This window comes from Triturus cristatus, chromosome 6 (genome assembly GCF_964204655.1).
Source record: "Triturus cristatus chromosome 6, aTriCri1.1, whole genome shotgun sequence".
Lineage (NCBI taxonomy): Eukaryota > Metazoa > Chordata > Amphibia > Caudata > Salamandridae > Triturus > Triturus cristatus.
This window is the reverse complement of record NC_140589.1, coordinates 866,524,181-866,540,458: the sequence shown is the minus strand read 5'-3', so window position 1 is coordinate 866,540,458 and position 16,278 is coordinate 866,524,181. Positions and strand designations below refer to the sequence as shown.

The window sequence follows — 16,278 nt, the reverse complement described above, 5'->3', positions numbered from 1 at the left end:
CCAACATGAAAAGCCTGTCAGAAACCAACATAATCCCAACGACGGAAACACCATCCACCAGGGGATTATGTGTGGCCTCCAACTGGCCGAGGGGCTCCTTGAGCCCGTCGGAAGCCATTCGGTCCTTCCAGCCGGTTTAAACTCCGTCTGCCTACATTGTAATAAGGCGGTCGGACTTTAAACCATGGATGTCGGACTGTGGTCGGAGACTTTCCGACCGACATCCTATTCAGCCCCTTAATCTTTACTTGAAGGAAATATGACAGACACAGTGACTTAATCGTTACGAGAGAAGTAATGGTGTACAATATAATATTCCATTGATGCTGTAAAATGAAAAGGCAATGATAAATGGAACATTCTATAATACAACAGGTTATCATATTTACGACCCTTGTGAAAGTGGACTCCACAGGCCCTTTTAAAAATTGAGTTTAGGCTAATTTTACAGTTCTAGATTTCAGATGTTCATGGCGAAAACGTGGATTGTACTAAAGGGAACGCTTGGCAATCAGATTCAGGTCAACTACTAGTACTGGAATTAACCTCTCAGGGTCTGACAGCATCTAAAATGAGAAGACACTAAGGAATGCATATGTTGTGATGCTGCAGCAACCATTTTTAGGTCGCTGACTACCAAACAGTGCAGCTGTCTAGCCATGCAAAAAAGATATCTTGGGGTCTTTCAGAAAGTTGACCTTGGAATGCATTCCGCCCGTGGCTTGCTATTGGCTTTGTGGTTAACTCACGTTTTATGCCTTTCCATTGCTGGCTTTATTTGCTTTAGGCTCTGCAGCTTGAGTTTGTACCTGCCCATACTAAAGCCATGTTTACAGTGTTCTTCCACGAACTCATATTCTGTAATTAACAGGCCTTTATATTTTGGTCTTGTCTCGTCACATTTGCTGGGCAATCAAAGACAGATGTCAAATGTCAAGCTGTGTTATCGTTGGAGCCTGGCGTTTATTTTGCGTTCGGCTGACTTCAAAGTGAGAGCATTTATAAGAAAGAGGGATGCAACGTACTTTCTCTACTGAGCCTTCTTGTGCCCATTTAAAAACATATATTTTAAACATAGCCATCTCAAAGGGTATCTCTTTCTTCAGCTGCATAAAACATTTGCACTGTTTTTGCAAAATTCCTCTTCTTTTTTGTGAAACTGTCTTTTTAGGACAAAGTACAAAACCTCATTTCAGTCTCAGCATCAGCCTAACCTATGGAGATCTTGGGCAATTTACACTGTTTATGGCCCATTCACTATCAAGCACAGGATAAGATATTTTCAAAGGAAAGAGCCAACCACATTGTAACACAATTTGACAATGCTTGGTTTTCAGTTTGATGTGTAAAGCATATGCTTTATTTATGAAATCCGTAGCAACTTGTTTTGGAGAGTTGGATAAGTTTAAAGGCACTTTTTAAGAAAGCTTTTGTGTTTATGCTTAGCTATGCAATAATTATGTATTCAACTGTGCCTTTTTCGTGACACATTTATTACTGCATATAAATGGTGTCTTGTCTTCATATGTCCTTGTAGGCAATAGGGTCATGATTTCAATGGTGTAGCAGGTGCACTGCACAGGGGACAAAAGGTTTAGGAAACCCACTAAACACTGAATACTGCAATATTTTACTACTAGACAAGCAGTTACAGGTGCAATTACCCTGCAGGCACTAGGGACATGATTTGAATGGTGCAGTGGCAAATGCGCCAAAGGGTCTAGGAAACCTACAGACAACCGATTATTGCTATATTTTACTACTAAGCAAGCAGTCACAAGTGCAGTTACCTTGCAGAGACTAGGGTCAGGAATTGAATGGTGCAGCAGGTGTAGTGGCACAGGGGCCAAAAGCTACAGGAAACCCACTGAACACTGACTATTGTTATATTTTACTACTAAAGAACAAGTTACTTACCTTCGGTAACGATGTATCTGTAAGAAACATTAGTTAGTTAGATTCCTCACCTTAGAATATCCCCAGGCGTCAGACTGGATCCGGAAGATTTTTCGTCAGCAATACCCCTTGCGCATCGCTAGGCGTCGTCTGCGGCTCCGCGTCCGTCGTCGGCGTCATGCGCCGGGATGACGTCGTCTGAGTACTTAGACGCCGCCCTCGCGCGCTGACGTCAGTTCTTGTACATAGCCTTCCGCGCCAGGAATGCAGAGCCATGCAAAGACCGACACTGGTGCCAAAAATAAAATCTAGGGGCCTGAAAGGACAACCTTAACCCTAGAAGTCAGTTCGCAGAACGGGGAGGATGGGTGGGTCGGTGAGGAATCTAACTAACTAATGTTTCTTACAGATACATCGTTACCGAAGGTAAGTAACTTGTTCATCTGAAAGAAACACGTTAGTTAGATTCCTCACCTTAGAATAGATACCCAAGCAATACCATCCCCGGTGGTGGGTCTGCGAACCAAGATCACACCAGAAAGTCCTGGAGGACAGAACGGCCAAAGAAGCCATCCCTCCGGACTTGGCTGTCAAGGCAATAATGCCTGGCAAACGTGTGTAGCGAAGCCCACGTCGCCGCCTGACAGATGTCCTGCAAAGGGACACCCCGCCCCAAAGCAGTAGTAGCCGCTGTGGCCCGAGTAGAATGGGCGCGCAGCCCAACAGGAGGGTCCTTTTTAGCCAAGGAATAGCAAATTTGTATACACAAAACGACCCACCGAGAGATGGTCCGTTTGTGCACAGCTTTCCCCTTCTTAGCGCCCACGTACCCAACAAAAAGCTGGTCGTCCACCCGGAACTGTTTTGTGCGGTCCAGATAAAAGGAGAGCGCACGTTTTGGGTCCAGACGGTGGAGCCTCTCTTCCTCTTTGGAAGGATGCGGAGGCGGAAAGAAGGTGGGCAAGGTGACAGACTGCCCAAGGTGAAATGGAGTCACCACTTTAGGAAGAAAGGAGGGACGAGGCCGAAGGACAACCTTGTCCGGATGAACAGATAGAAAAGGAGGCTTTGAAGATAAAGCCTGGAGCTCACTCACCCGTCTAGCCGAGGTGATGGCCACCAGAAAAGCAGTCTTAAGAGTCAGAAGACGAAGAGGACAATTGTGAAGAGGCTCGAAGGGAGCGCACATCAGGAATGTCAATACCAGATTCAAGTCCCACTGAGGCATTACAAAAGGGACAGGAGGGAACGTGTGTGTAATGCCTTTGAGAAAGCGTGTAACCACAGGGGACTTGAAAAGAGAAGGCTGATCAGGAAGCCGCAAGAAGGCGGAGATGGCAGCAAGATAACCTTTCAGGGTGCCCAGGGCAGAGCCCTGCCGGGCCAGAGAAAGAAGGAAGAGGAGAACCTCAGAAAGAGGGGCGGAAAGGGGATCCACAGCCTTTGCTGTGCACCATGCCACAAATTTGTTCCACCGGCAGGCGTATACCGACTTTGTGGAGGGACGCCTGGCTGCCAGAATGATATCACAGACTTCAGGAGGCAAGTCAAATGGCATCAACTGCCGCCGCTCAATCTCCATGCATGGAGGTGGAGGCTGGACAGGTTCGGGTGGAGGACCGTCCCCTGCTGCTGCGACAGAAGATCCTCCCGAAGGGGCAGACGTATCGGGGGATCGGTCAACATACTGAGTAGCTCGGGATACCAGTATCTTCGTGCCCAATCCGGAGCCACCAAGATGACTTGGGCCCGGTCGTGCCTGATCTTCTTCAGCACTCTGGGCAGAAGTGGTATAGGCGGAAAGGCGTACAACAGACCGCAACTCCACTCGTGACGAAAAGCGTCGCCGAGCGAGTGCCGCCTTGGAAATTCCAACGCGCAGAACTGCTGACATTGCGCGTTCTCTTCGGTGGCGAATAGATCTAACCAAGGCTCTCCCCACTGCTGAAAGAGACCTTGCGCCACTTCGGAGTTCAGACGCCATTCGTGATTCATCATGCACCGGCGGCTGAGTTCGTCTGCTCTGGCGTTCAGAGAGCCCGCCAGATGTTGAACCACTAGGGTGACGCCCTGGTGTTCCAGCCATGTCCAGAGGCGCAGAGCCTCCTGACAAAGGGTCCACGACCCCACCCCGCCCTGTTTGTTGCAATACCACATGGCGGTGGTGTTGTCCGTGAACACCTGCACGACACTTTCCCTGACAGAGGGAAGGAAGGCTTTCAGTGCAAGCCGGATCGCTCTCAACTCCAACAGGTTGATGTGGAGACGAGACTCCGCCGGAGACCAGAGGCCTCTGATCTCCGCCTCTCCCATATGGCCACCCCAACCCAGGAGGGACGCATCCGTCACTACGACATGCTCCGGTTGGGGAAGGGAGAGGCTCTTGCCCTTGACCCACTCGCGGTCCGTGAGCCACCACTGCAACTGCTGTGCAGTGCCCTCCGAGATCAAGACATGGTCGGACAGGTTGCCGTGATGCTGGGCCCACTGAAACTTCAGGTCCCACTGCAGAGCCCGCATGCGCCGCCTGGCGTGATGCACTAGTAGGATGCAGGAGGCCATCAGCCCCAGAAGCCGCAACACTAGCCTGACCGAAACCCGGGATAGAGGCCGAAAGATGGGAATCAGGGCCTGTATATCCCGGACCCGCTGTTCCGGTGGATGGACCCGGAACTGCGCCGAATCGAGAACCGCTCCGATGAAGAGGAGCTTCTGAGAGGGACTCAGGTGTGACTTCGGCACGTTGATGGAAAACCCCAGCAAATGCAGGAGATCCGCCGTAGTCTGGAGGTGGGAGACGACTGCCTGGGGCGAGCCCGCCTTCAGCAACCAGTCGTCGAGATAGGGGAAGACTGGAACCCCTGATCTGCGCAGATGAGCTGCGACCACCGCCATCACTTTCGTGAACACCCGAGGGGCACTGGTGAGGCCGAAGGGGAGCACGGTAAACTGAAAGTGCTCTTGGCCCACCGTGAACCGCAGGTAACGCCGGTGGGCCGGCAGGACGGGGATATGGAAATATGCGTCCTGCAAGTCCAACGCTACCATCCAGTCTCCAGGGTCTAGGGCAGCTAAAACCTGAGCCAACGTTAGCATCTTGAACCTTTCCTTTCGGAGGAAGGCATTGACGTTCCGGAGGTCCAAGATAGGGCGTAGGCCCCCCTTGCCCTTCTTGGGAACCAGAAAGTAGTGGGAATAACAACCACGACCTACTTCTGGACTCGGAACGCGCTCGACGGCCCCCTTGGCCAAGAGAGCCGAAACTTCCTCGCGGAGAAGATTCAAATGATCCCCCGAGATACGGTGGTGCTGCGGTGGCATGGCTGGAGGGGTCGTCTCGAAGGGGAGGGAGTAGCCCCTTCGGACGATTTGCAGCACCCACCTGTCCGATGTTATGGACCGCCAGTGGAGCAGGTGATGGCGAACTCTGCCGCCCACTGGCGTGGTATGGGCCTGAAAGCTCGGACTAGGAGGGCTTTGAGGCGGATGCTGCCGGGGTGGAAGTGGGCTGACCACGTCGGCCTCCATTTCCGCCACGGCGGAAGCCACGTCCGCGACCGCGCGCAGGTTGGTTCTGCGGCTGGTGGCGTGAGGAGGCGCCCCTTCCTTGGCCACGAAAGGGGCGAAAAGCGGAGGTGTGCGCCCGCGGAGCCGAGAGGCCCAAGGACTTGGCCGTAGCCCGGGAGTCCTTAAAGCGGTTCAGCGCACTGTCCGCCTTCTCCCCAAACAGGCGAGTGCCATCAAAGGGCATGTCCATGAGGGTGGTCTGGACATCCCCGGAAAATGACGTGGACCGCATCCAGGCGTGGCGGCGGAGCGCCACCGTGGTGGAAATCGCCCGACCCAGCGAGTCCGTGGTGTCAAGCCCACATCGTATGGCGTGCCGTGCTGCATCCCTCCCATCGGCCAAAGCCTGGTTAAGACGCGTCCGGACCTCCTCCGGACACAGGGGCAGCACGTCCTCCACCGTATCCCACAGGGAATGGGAATAACGGTCCAAGAGACAGGCGGTATTTAAGGACCGCAGGCCCAAACTAAGGGACGAGAACAGTTTCTTGCCAAACTGCTCGAGTCTCTTGGAATCCCGGTCCGGCGGAGCGGTCGGGAAGGAGGATTGGGAGGTAGAGGCCTGGATAACCAGACTCTCGGGGGTGGGGTGTTGGGACAGGAAACTGGGGTCGCCCGGAGCAGGGCGGTGGCGCCTGGCAACGTTCCTATCTACAGGAGGAACCGTGGAGGGCTTGGACCAGGTGCCCTGCAGAACGTCAGTGAGGGCCTCGTTGAACGGCAGCAGAGGCTCAGTGGAGCTTGCTGAGGTTTGAAGCACCTCAGTGAGGATGTTAGTCCTCACAGCCACGGCAGGCAACTCGAGCCCAAGGGCCTCGGCCGCCTTGCGCAGCACCACAGAAAATGCGGCACCCTCCTCCGAAGCAACGGTCGGAGGAGAAGTGAATCCAGTGTCTGGCGAGGTGTCCAGCCCACTGGCCTCCCCCAGTTCATCTGCCCAGTCCTGAGAAAGCTGTGACTGAACAGCCATAGGGTCCTCGAACCCCTCCCAGTCGCCCCCTTCTTCCGATTCCTGATAAACAGGAGGAATGATCGGAACCGGACTGTAGAGATGGTAGGACTCAAGCGGCGTCGGATGCGGCGTCGGTCGACGCCGCTGCGGCGCCGGGTCCGGATGAGGGCTAAACTGGGGCGGTGTCCGCGCCAAAGGCGTCGGCGGCGCCGGAGGTGTAGGCGTGTGCGCCGGTGACGGCGTCGGTGGTTCAGTCGCCGGCGCCGGTGGAGGAGTGACTAGGTCAACCGGCGTCGACTGGGGCCCAGGCATGGGCCCCGCGGGGACCTGCGGCGTCGAGACCGGAGTCGTCGACGGCGCCGGGGCCGGAGCCGCCGGCAGGCAAGTTCGCCCAGTCGAGTCCACGGGGCCCGAAGGCGCGCCAGCGGGCGTCGACGGCGGGGCCAGGCTCCTCATGGCCGAGAGGAAGGCACTGATCTCCGCCGGCGCCGCGTCAGTCCCAGGGACCGGAAGGTATGGGGGCGGACGCGGCACCTGCGGCTCCGCCGGAGCCGCGGGGGTGGAACCACCCTGACCCTCGGCCGAGTCGCGCGACCGGCGAGGGGAGTCCGAAGAGCGGTGTCGCCTCTTGGACTTCTTTGAGCGTTTGGACTTACCCGACGACTTGGAGCCGGACGATCGATGGCGTCGGCTAGGGCTCCGCGAGCGATCCTTGGACCTCCTCCTGGACCGGGATCGCGCACGACGCGGAGCCGAGTGGCGAAGCTCGAGAAGCTTGCGGGACCGCTCCCGCCTAGCCTTCGAAGTCAGGGCCTGGCAGTCGTTGCACGACTCCGCGTCGTGGTCGGGGCCTAAGCAGTAGAGGCACCGGCGGTGGTGATCGGTCACCGACATCAGTCGATGGCAATCCTCGCAAGCCTTGAACCCAGGCATCCTACCGGCACCAGATGTCGACAGACAAGGATCAAAAATGATCAAAAAAGATTTAGTCAAAAAAGACTAAAAGGGGTAGCTCTCCCGGATCTGCGCTTACTGGCACGGAAAAAAGAAGAACTGACGTCAGCGCGCGAGGGCGGCGTCTAAGTACTCCGACGACGTCATCCCGGCGCACGACGCCGACGACGGACGCGGAGCCGCAGACGACGCCTAGCGACGCGCAAGGGGTATTGCTGACGAAAAATCTTCCGGATCCAGTCTGACGCCTGGGGATATTCTAAGGTGAGGAATCTAACTAACGTGTTTCTTTCAGATCAAGAAGTCACAAGTGAAGTTACTCTGCAGACACTGGGTCATGATTTCAATGGTGCAACAGGTGCAGTGGGATAGGGGCAAAAAAAAGGTCTAGGAAACCCGCTTAACACGGATTATAGCTATATGTTACAACTGAACAAGCAGCCACAAGAACAATTACCTTGCAGGTGCTAAGGTCATGATATGAATGGTGCAGCAGGTGCAGTAGCACAGGGCTAAAACCTCTAGAAAACCCACTGAGCACCGATTATTGCTATACTGTGCTACTAAACAAGCAGCCATGAGAACAATTACCTCGCAGGAACTCGGGTCATGATTTGAATAGTGCATCGGGGTAGAGGCATAAGGGTCAAAAGGTCTAGGAAACCCACTGACCACCGATTATAGCTAGCTGAACAAGCAGTCATAATAGCAATTACTTTGCAGGCACTAGGGCCATGATTTGAATGGTGTAGCAGGTGCAGTGGCACAGGGGCCACAATCTGAAAATCTCTAGGAAACCCACCGAACCCCTATTATTGCTATATTTTACTACTAAACAAGCAGTCACAAGTGCAATTTCCTTGCAGGCACTAGGGTCATGATTTGAATGGTGCAGCATGTGCAGTAGCACAGGGGCCAAAAGTTCCAAAAAAAACACAGAACACCTATTATTGCTATATTTTATTACTAAAAAAGCAGTCCGGAGTACCTTTTTGATTCTTTTGTAACCATTGCACCCAAAGTAACACAGCCTAAAGCATCACTGTAATAAAAGCTGTAACCTATTGGACCTTTCTGTCTACCTACAACTTATGTTACATTCAGCACATTTATATGGTACATTTTCAACGTTTTATATGGTCCTAAAATGCTTCTGAATCTGAACACACTAGGAACTTGGCAAGGGCATTCTCCATAAGGACAATAGATCTAGCCTATGAATGATCCATTTGCTTTGTCAATGTGTTTTAGCCATATTATACAGCAACGCTAGCTTCAGTGTAGCCTAAAGGGGGGGGGGGGGGGTGCTATAATGTGGACAACGCTTGCTGGGCATACAGCTTTTTACATCACTTTCAGCCATTTGCAACATATCTAAACAACATTAGCAAAGCCAATAAATCTCACAAAGGCAAGAGCTATTGGCTTTGCCAATGCTTGATCAACTTTATGGTCCGCTTCAGGGTGATGGGAAGGGGAGTGGGGATCAATGAAGTCCCCGAGCCCAGAGTGACAGGAAATAACCATATGCAGGAAGGGAAGGCAAGCAGCTGATGACTTGAGGGGGGATGCTTAGAAAGCTCTCTCCAAGCACTGCATTGTACACAATAGATTTTTCGAAAACAATAGACTTTTTTTAAAAACAATAGATTATTGGAAAACAGAGAGATGAAGCTGTGTGCAGGCAACACCTAATAACCAAAATAAGTTTGAGGATGAAGGCAGCAATAAATCAGTTTTCTTTGTAAAGTGATACGAAATAATTCACTTGTTGTAGACACAGTAGATTGTTTAAGGAAACTATAATAACATTAACCCTTTACACCAAGAATATGTACTTTTGCCCTTACACTTATTGGCAAGTAGTTTTTAAATTTAAGATGCTCTCAAGTATTTGCGAAGGATAGTAGTGTGCATGGACAGATCCAGCGGCAGCTCACCAGTCTCAGAGATGTACAGAGAGGATCTAATCAATTATACATGACTTCTGTGCTGCGCCCTTACAAAAAGGAGAGAATATCAATAGGCATTCTACAAATCGCTTATGAACAACTGTGAAGGTACAGAGATTCCAAAGGCCATTAGGAATTGGGCATTAGGATCCGCTAATATGGGGTGCTACTAAGAGGTGAAAGACTGGCCACTGAAGTACGGAAGTTGAAAAGGAGGAGGAGGATGATAAACTAGGAAAGCAAGCTGAGCCGAGGTTACTGGCAACAATTGATGTGCATCCCTGGCAGATTCATTCAATGTTACTTCTGCAGGCGAGACAACACTAGGAGTATTTACGGACTAGGATAATATTTATACAAAATGAGGGATAAAGGAACCTTCATTATTATCTTGAAACTGTGTCTACGGCTACCAATCCTAACTTTTCTATGGTTACATTTTTAAGTAAATTTCAGCTCACAGTTTTAAGGGGCACATTTTTTTCATTTCAAAGTATTATATTAATTTTATAAGCAAGTACATTGGCATTTCTGTTACGAGGTTTAGCCAAACTTAGTTGTGTTGTACTAAATACAGGTACTTTGGTATACATGTTTAGCAAAACCCTTCTGCATTGACTTGCTGGGAAATTAGGTAGAGGATGATAGAAAGTGAGAGGATAGGAAAGGAAGAATAAAGGGAAAATCCAAGAAAGGTTCTATAGCGGTGCGGATAGCTTGACCCTACAAAACTCACCCTGGAGACCAGCAACCAGGGGGATGTGGGAGTCACTAGACACGTTTCTGGACTCCTACGAACCCCCGTGATGCCACCCCGAATCCCTCGCCCCCACCCCCCAGAGTGGGATATCGCTATGACACAGGGGCGAATTTTTAACAGTCTCTTTTGCAAATAAGTTATTTATGCACATCTAAGAGTAAAGTGTTTTCTTACAATAAGATTTTACAAAACCTGCTTTACTTTTGGAGCGATTTTGGAAAGGGCCCATGCATTGTTAATAAATAACATCACAAATGACATTTTTGAGATTTTTGTTTCGATTCTTCTCCAGGCCCTACCTACATATCCTACAGGAACATTTCAGAGTTGAGGTGATCGGGTTCATTATCGATACGTGGGCCAAGTTATGCTCATTAATGAAATATTTTTGGGCATGTCATTGAATAGGGGATTCTTTCTGAACAATTAGGATAAAAAGCAGGTCTGACCCTGAAAACGAAGGTCAGGTGATATCCACATGTAAATGAAAATGGTTTACATCGGAGTAAAGTAGCTGATAACAAGGACTACAAAAAGATTTATACCACGGTAACTTCTATCTAAATGTTTGTGATGTCAAATGTTTTCCTTTGTCGTGCATGATCATATAACGTCTTCAACAGGAAACCAAGGAACCACTAACCTCGTAAGTAGTCGGGCTTATTGAGGTTTGGTTTGACAGCGCAGCTCTGTGCACGACGTATTGTTTCCAGTCTTTAAAACATAGAAGTGGGCTTTGGCTGCACTCAGGGGAGTATTACTCGCTCATCATTCCACCTTCCAGAGTGGAATGCACGAGAGACTATTTAATACACTCAATCCCACTGTTTCTATAGTCATTTCTTCACTCCGATCAGTAGTCTACACAGAAAACAACCACTTTATGCAACTTTTCCTACCAATGGCAAAGCCAACGGGTCTGGTTTGTAATGTGATGAACAGCATTTGCACATGCCATGCATGTAAACAGTGTTTGAGTGACTGTATTCACACAGGCCACTGCTTGTTTTTACTGTCCTCACTCATACCTGCAAACTCACACGGTGCCACCGTATGCCACACGATGTCGGCTCCTTTCACACAGTCATACGGGAGGAGGGGGTAGACTGTGGATGTCCAGCTAGTTTTCGGAGGCTGTAAGCAGCCTATGTTCATTAAAGATGCGAAAACACACCAGGACATCGGTGACAGCCTCGATGACCCTTTGTTTTTGTTTTGTGGGGGGGGAGGGGCTTGGGGAGGGGCAGAATATCTCACAGATAGCTCTGGCACCAGGCCCCACCCCTTCCAAGGCCCTGCCCCTCTCACAGCGAATGATTTTGTACCTTTGCAGGTATGCTCAATGCAAATGACATATTGCATCTTGGGCAAGTTACCCCACCAGTCACCTCCGCTCCCTTGACTGTCTACATTCTCTGTCCACATAATCTGCTACCCGTTCATGTTCGCCCAAACTGTACTTCTGTAGAGTGGGAATCCCAATGTTAAGTATCCCTTGCTGAAATATCACCTCCCCTGATAGTAATATACACAGTACATACCATTAACATTTTGTGGAGGTCCTCCTCAAACGAGTCTATACTGCAGTCGGTCTTCTGCACGTCATCAGACACTTCTCGCAGCATGAACTGGTAGTACTGCTTCATCAGCAGGCCCCCCTTCAGCACCTCCTTGCACTCTCGCACTAACTGCAGAGAAAACATTCACAAGTCGCAACGAGTCAAAACCAAGAATCAGATTTTATGCACTAAACAGTCAAATATTCGGGTTTAGAAACATACTTTTTTGGTTTTCTTTTTAAATTTTACAGGTTTGCTGCACAGTCCCAACATTCTTAAATGCCAACACTAATAATTCTCAATGCACACAGAACCTGAATGTAATCTAATGAGAGCATGTAATATTATAGTAAGCAAAAACACAAGAAACGCCATGACTGTTATACAAGAGAAAAAAACTTTTCTGGAAACATGTCCTCATGTCGGTTTCAGTATGTCTGAATCCAAAAATCAAGGGGTAATTAAACTGGACCTGAAAAATGATAGAATGCGGGTACGCATCAAGGAGTAAGAAACATGGTAGCTGAAAGGGGGAACAATATCACAACAAAAGGGAGAGGGTGAAAAAGAAAAGGCGTTGGGTTAAGAGGATGTATAGGGGAACCTCCAGTAAATAAATACAAATTAAAAAACATTTTGGATAAAAAAGGCTAGCTGTCGGTGAAGGTTTATAGTTGCAGGTAAAAATGTAAAAACGGTAAAGAGTAGAGTAAGGGAGAGAAGAGGGGAGGAGAGCTCGCCACACGCTGTTAAAAGAAAGAACGATAACTCCATGGTTAAACTCGGCGTTCCAGATTTAATAACGCTCAGATTGTTGTAATATTAAGTAAAAAATCAAAACCTAAGATGAATCACCCCCAGTTAAACACATTTTACACTGGAACAAATTGCAGAGAGCCTGTGCAGTTTTTCCCGTTGGACCTCATGCACCAGACCGTGAACCGAAAGCTCCAGGTACGCTGACGACATTGCTCACCGAGAACACGGTCGTTATGCTTCCACGCACCTTTCAGGGCGGTGATAACACAACCATACTGCTCAGCTACTGCAGGGCCTATGCGTTTATCGGTTTTCACGGCGCTAGGCTGGAGAGGTTTACCAGACCCTCTTCAATCCACCACTGGTTACTGCTATCTTTCCTTATATAAATACCAAAGGTTTCGACTTAAAATGGACTCTGAACAAATGTACCTGGCTCTATTGCTGACAAGTCTTACACCAATCTGGCACCAGAGTGTTTTGCTCTGCACTCACAGGCTTGAAAGGGCATGCAAACGTTCCCCACTCTGCAGAACAGAGACTTGTGCCAATCAGCTCGTTCTGCCGACCAGAACAGCAATGCTGAGGAGGTCACCATAGCTCCCAAACTCCTCAATCCCTAAACTTCCCCATAAATTACCTTTTAGAGACAGAGGTCCTTAAAATGCTGCTATTTCCATCTCAGCATGCACCAGAAGCAAGGTGCAGCATCCGAACCCACAGAATAGCTGTCAGATGCATCCAGCCTGTGACATAACCCCAGGGCTTTAAGTGGGATTAAAAAAGTGGGGGCTCTCTAAAAGTGGTGTGGCCTATGTGGATTACAACAGCGTCGGATTGGTAACGCGGGTACTCGGGCAATGCCCGTGGGGTTGGTATCCGAATCCCAGGCGTGGGCTGCTATTTTGAGCAGCCTGGGGGGGCCGATATGGATGGTTTCTGCGTTTTTCAATGCCGCCAGCGGCCAAGTGGGTACCTGAGTGGCCTTTCTGGAGGTAGATGTGCGTCCATTACCTCCCCTTTATCAATGGCAGAGGTGTCACTCCCTTTCTCTCGCTGGACCGGCCCATTAATATATGCATATTGAGCAGGGGCAGGGGGTCTGAGCAAAAGTGGCCTCACTTTCAGGTGTTTTCCACCAGTGTACACTAATCCATGCATTTTTATTACCCCCCCCCCCTTTTTTTTAAAAATAAAATGACGCTGAAGCAGTGTTTTGCGGAAAGGCAATATGCAAATGTGGGCCACTTTTATTTAGCATGCCCGGGCAGATTTTTAATCCGAATCCAACCCTGGTCATATGTGATTCTCATAGAGTTTCACCCAATCAGTGTTTTAATGTCTCTCTGACATTTCTGTTTTTGCATCAAGATATAAAACATAACAACTGACACTCACCAAAAACCAACAAGGACTACTGGCTTAGTCTGTGATCGTTAGCTGTTTAAGATAAATGAGTAAGAATGATTTTGTTGTCAATATTTTATAGTGCAAATCTATCAGCTCTAAAATTGTGAGTCTGTGAATGAAACATTACTGAAACCTTGTGGAAGGTGTAGTGGTATTCAAAGTGTCTCAATAGCTCCCATTATGTTCACTTTATGTTCGAGATTAAAAACCTTTTTCTCACCACAGCTCCTCCATCTGCACATCTTACACCTCATCGAATTCCTCTTCAGCAACTTTTTTCATTCTTTTTCACTCTCTCCTGCATGTGCTTCCTCACTTCTCCATCAATTCCCTACCCCCACAAGACAAAGCACCCACTCACCTCTAAGCACTGCATTTTCTTTTGCTTTCACCGTGTCAATATTTTGACAACTGTGCACCCCTTTCACACACATTTTCACAGAAGCACAACTGCAACTGGTATACATGACCGTCGCTAGGGCACCCTCGCAGAGAGGCCAAAAATTGGATGGCCATATATTCGGAACATCTTTATGATGCACTGACAAGAACCAAGAGAAACTCGCCAAGTCTTCAGCCTCAACGTCAGAGCGAAGGCGAGGCAGTCAAAAGTATGCACTATACACAAGTAATACGCTATACGAAAAAAATACAGAAACACAAGATCATGGAAATAACTACCATTCTTAGGGACTGCAAGATTAAACAACACGTGAAGTATAACCAATCAATCAATCAATCAGTGACACTTATAAAGCGCGCTACATACCCGTAGGGTCTCAAGGCGCTGTAACCAGTAAAACGTGATATATAAACAGAAACTAGATTGCATGACATATATCACCTTAACCATTTTTACATTCACTGCTCAGAAATCAATAAATATATTAGTCATTACAGTTAAGGACATAGATATAGGGGCTCATAGCACCCGTTTCAAGGAATGTTTTTAATTTCTAACAAGTCTAAAACCCGGACCCGCCCCCAACCACCCCCGCACCCCACCCTCACATCACCCTATTACTTAAATAAGGTGCCTTGGACATAAAAAAAAAACTGGCAAAGCTGAGAGGTCTGGCCATGGCAAGCTAGTGTGATCGTTGATTTATTTTAATTCAGGAAAACGCCTCAAAATAAACAGAAATAAAATATGCAGCCACCTAAACACGGACGACTTATGCTTCCCCCAAAAATTTACATTTAAAAAACTTTCATGGATTTGGCTATTTTACTAAGGATGTTCACTTAAATAACAAACCTGTCAGTTGGGCCACAGAGTTTTTTATTTTATGGCTTGGGACAGAGACGAGATAAATTTCCATCTATCCAAGTAAACAAAGTGCAGGTAGCTACAATGTTGCAATGCCACTTAAAACACTTTATAACTTTAAAAAGGAGACAGAAAATAAATCTCCATCTAACTGGCCAGCTAAAGAACAGGTAAAATACGTAACTGCTAATTAAAGGCAATATAAAAAGAAATAATCAAATAAAACAAACTTGGAACCTGACTTGCCACTGAGGAGGAGAAAGTACTTTTAAGTGTATGTGAACAATGTGCAGAGGATTTGTGCATTCACTCAAAAGTGATGGGAGCCAATAGCTACAGTGGGCTAACCCACTGCCCCATGCTGTGTGCTGTGGTGGTCAGAAGCAAAAGGTGAATGGCAGATCAATGGATGAAACCTGCTGACCAAAAAAAATAATAGTCTGACAGAACAACTGGAGATTTCCTCAAGGCCAGACCTAAAAACATAAGAAAATAATAGGAACTCTTGAAATGGGGAGGTCTTTAAAAATGCTGAACTTTCCTCACAAGGTCCTTAGCCTACCCCACAATGTGAGAGACATTACAAATCAGCTAATTTGCCACCCTTGCAGATAATTCAGAAAACCTTTGTAAAAACGGGTTAGCACACAAATGGAAGTTTGAAACATTTGAAATGGGAGTGGCTTAGAGAGAGTCAAACAATGTACACCAAGGATGTCCAATATTGCCTCCGAAAGAACAGAATTTTTGATAGCCCTGACAGCTTTAATTCTCTTTCCTTTTTGATACGTTATATATAAATTGATATTGCATGTAGGCGCACAAGCGGAGCAAAAGCCTGAACCACTGGCCACTGAAGAACACTACAGAGAAGCCATCTGAACAAGGCTGTTTACTTAAACAGATATGTACCGTGCAGAATGATGTGGCGCTGTGCCAGGAAGGGGGGTGGTATGTAATATGGCACCTTCTCAGCACTGAGCCAAGAAAAAGTTTAATTGGGCTTGCAAGTGCAAGAATAGAGAGAATAACAGGTAGAAGTGAGAAAAGTCACGTGGCCCCAATGGTGGGTCCCACCAATAAAAACAGAGAGGCAGGCACCGACACTTGAGATGCACATTTGAGGAGAAGGGCAATCACAAGGGATTTACGCTGTAATCAAACAGTACTCAGGGCTGCACAGTAACACAAACAGGTCT

At 48.3% G+C, this 16,278-nt stretch overlaps 1 protein-coding gene across 4 annotated transcripts in view; it reads right to left on the bottom strand.

Moving 5' to 3' along the window:
* Positions 1–16,278, bottom strand: part of MAP3K4 (mitogen-activated protein kinase kinase kinase 4) — a 483,141-nt gene that overhangs the window by 179,482 nt on the left and 287,381 nt on the right. For all 4 annotated transcript variants that reach the window (XM_085611454.1, XM_085611451.1, XM_085611452.1 and 1 more), the window contains exon 5: positions 11,623–11,769. In XM_085611454.1, coding sequence (XP_085467580.1) covers positions 11,623–11,769 — 147 coding nt within the window. The remainder of the gene's footprint in view (positions 1–11,622; positions 11,770–16,278) is intronic.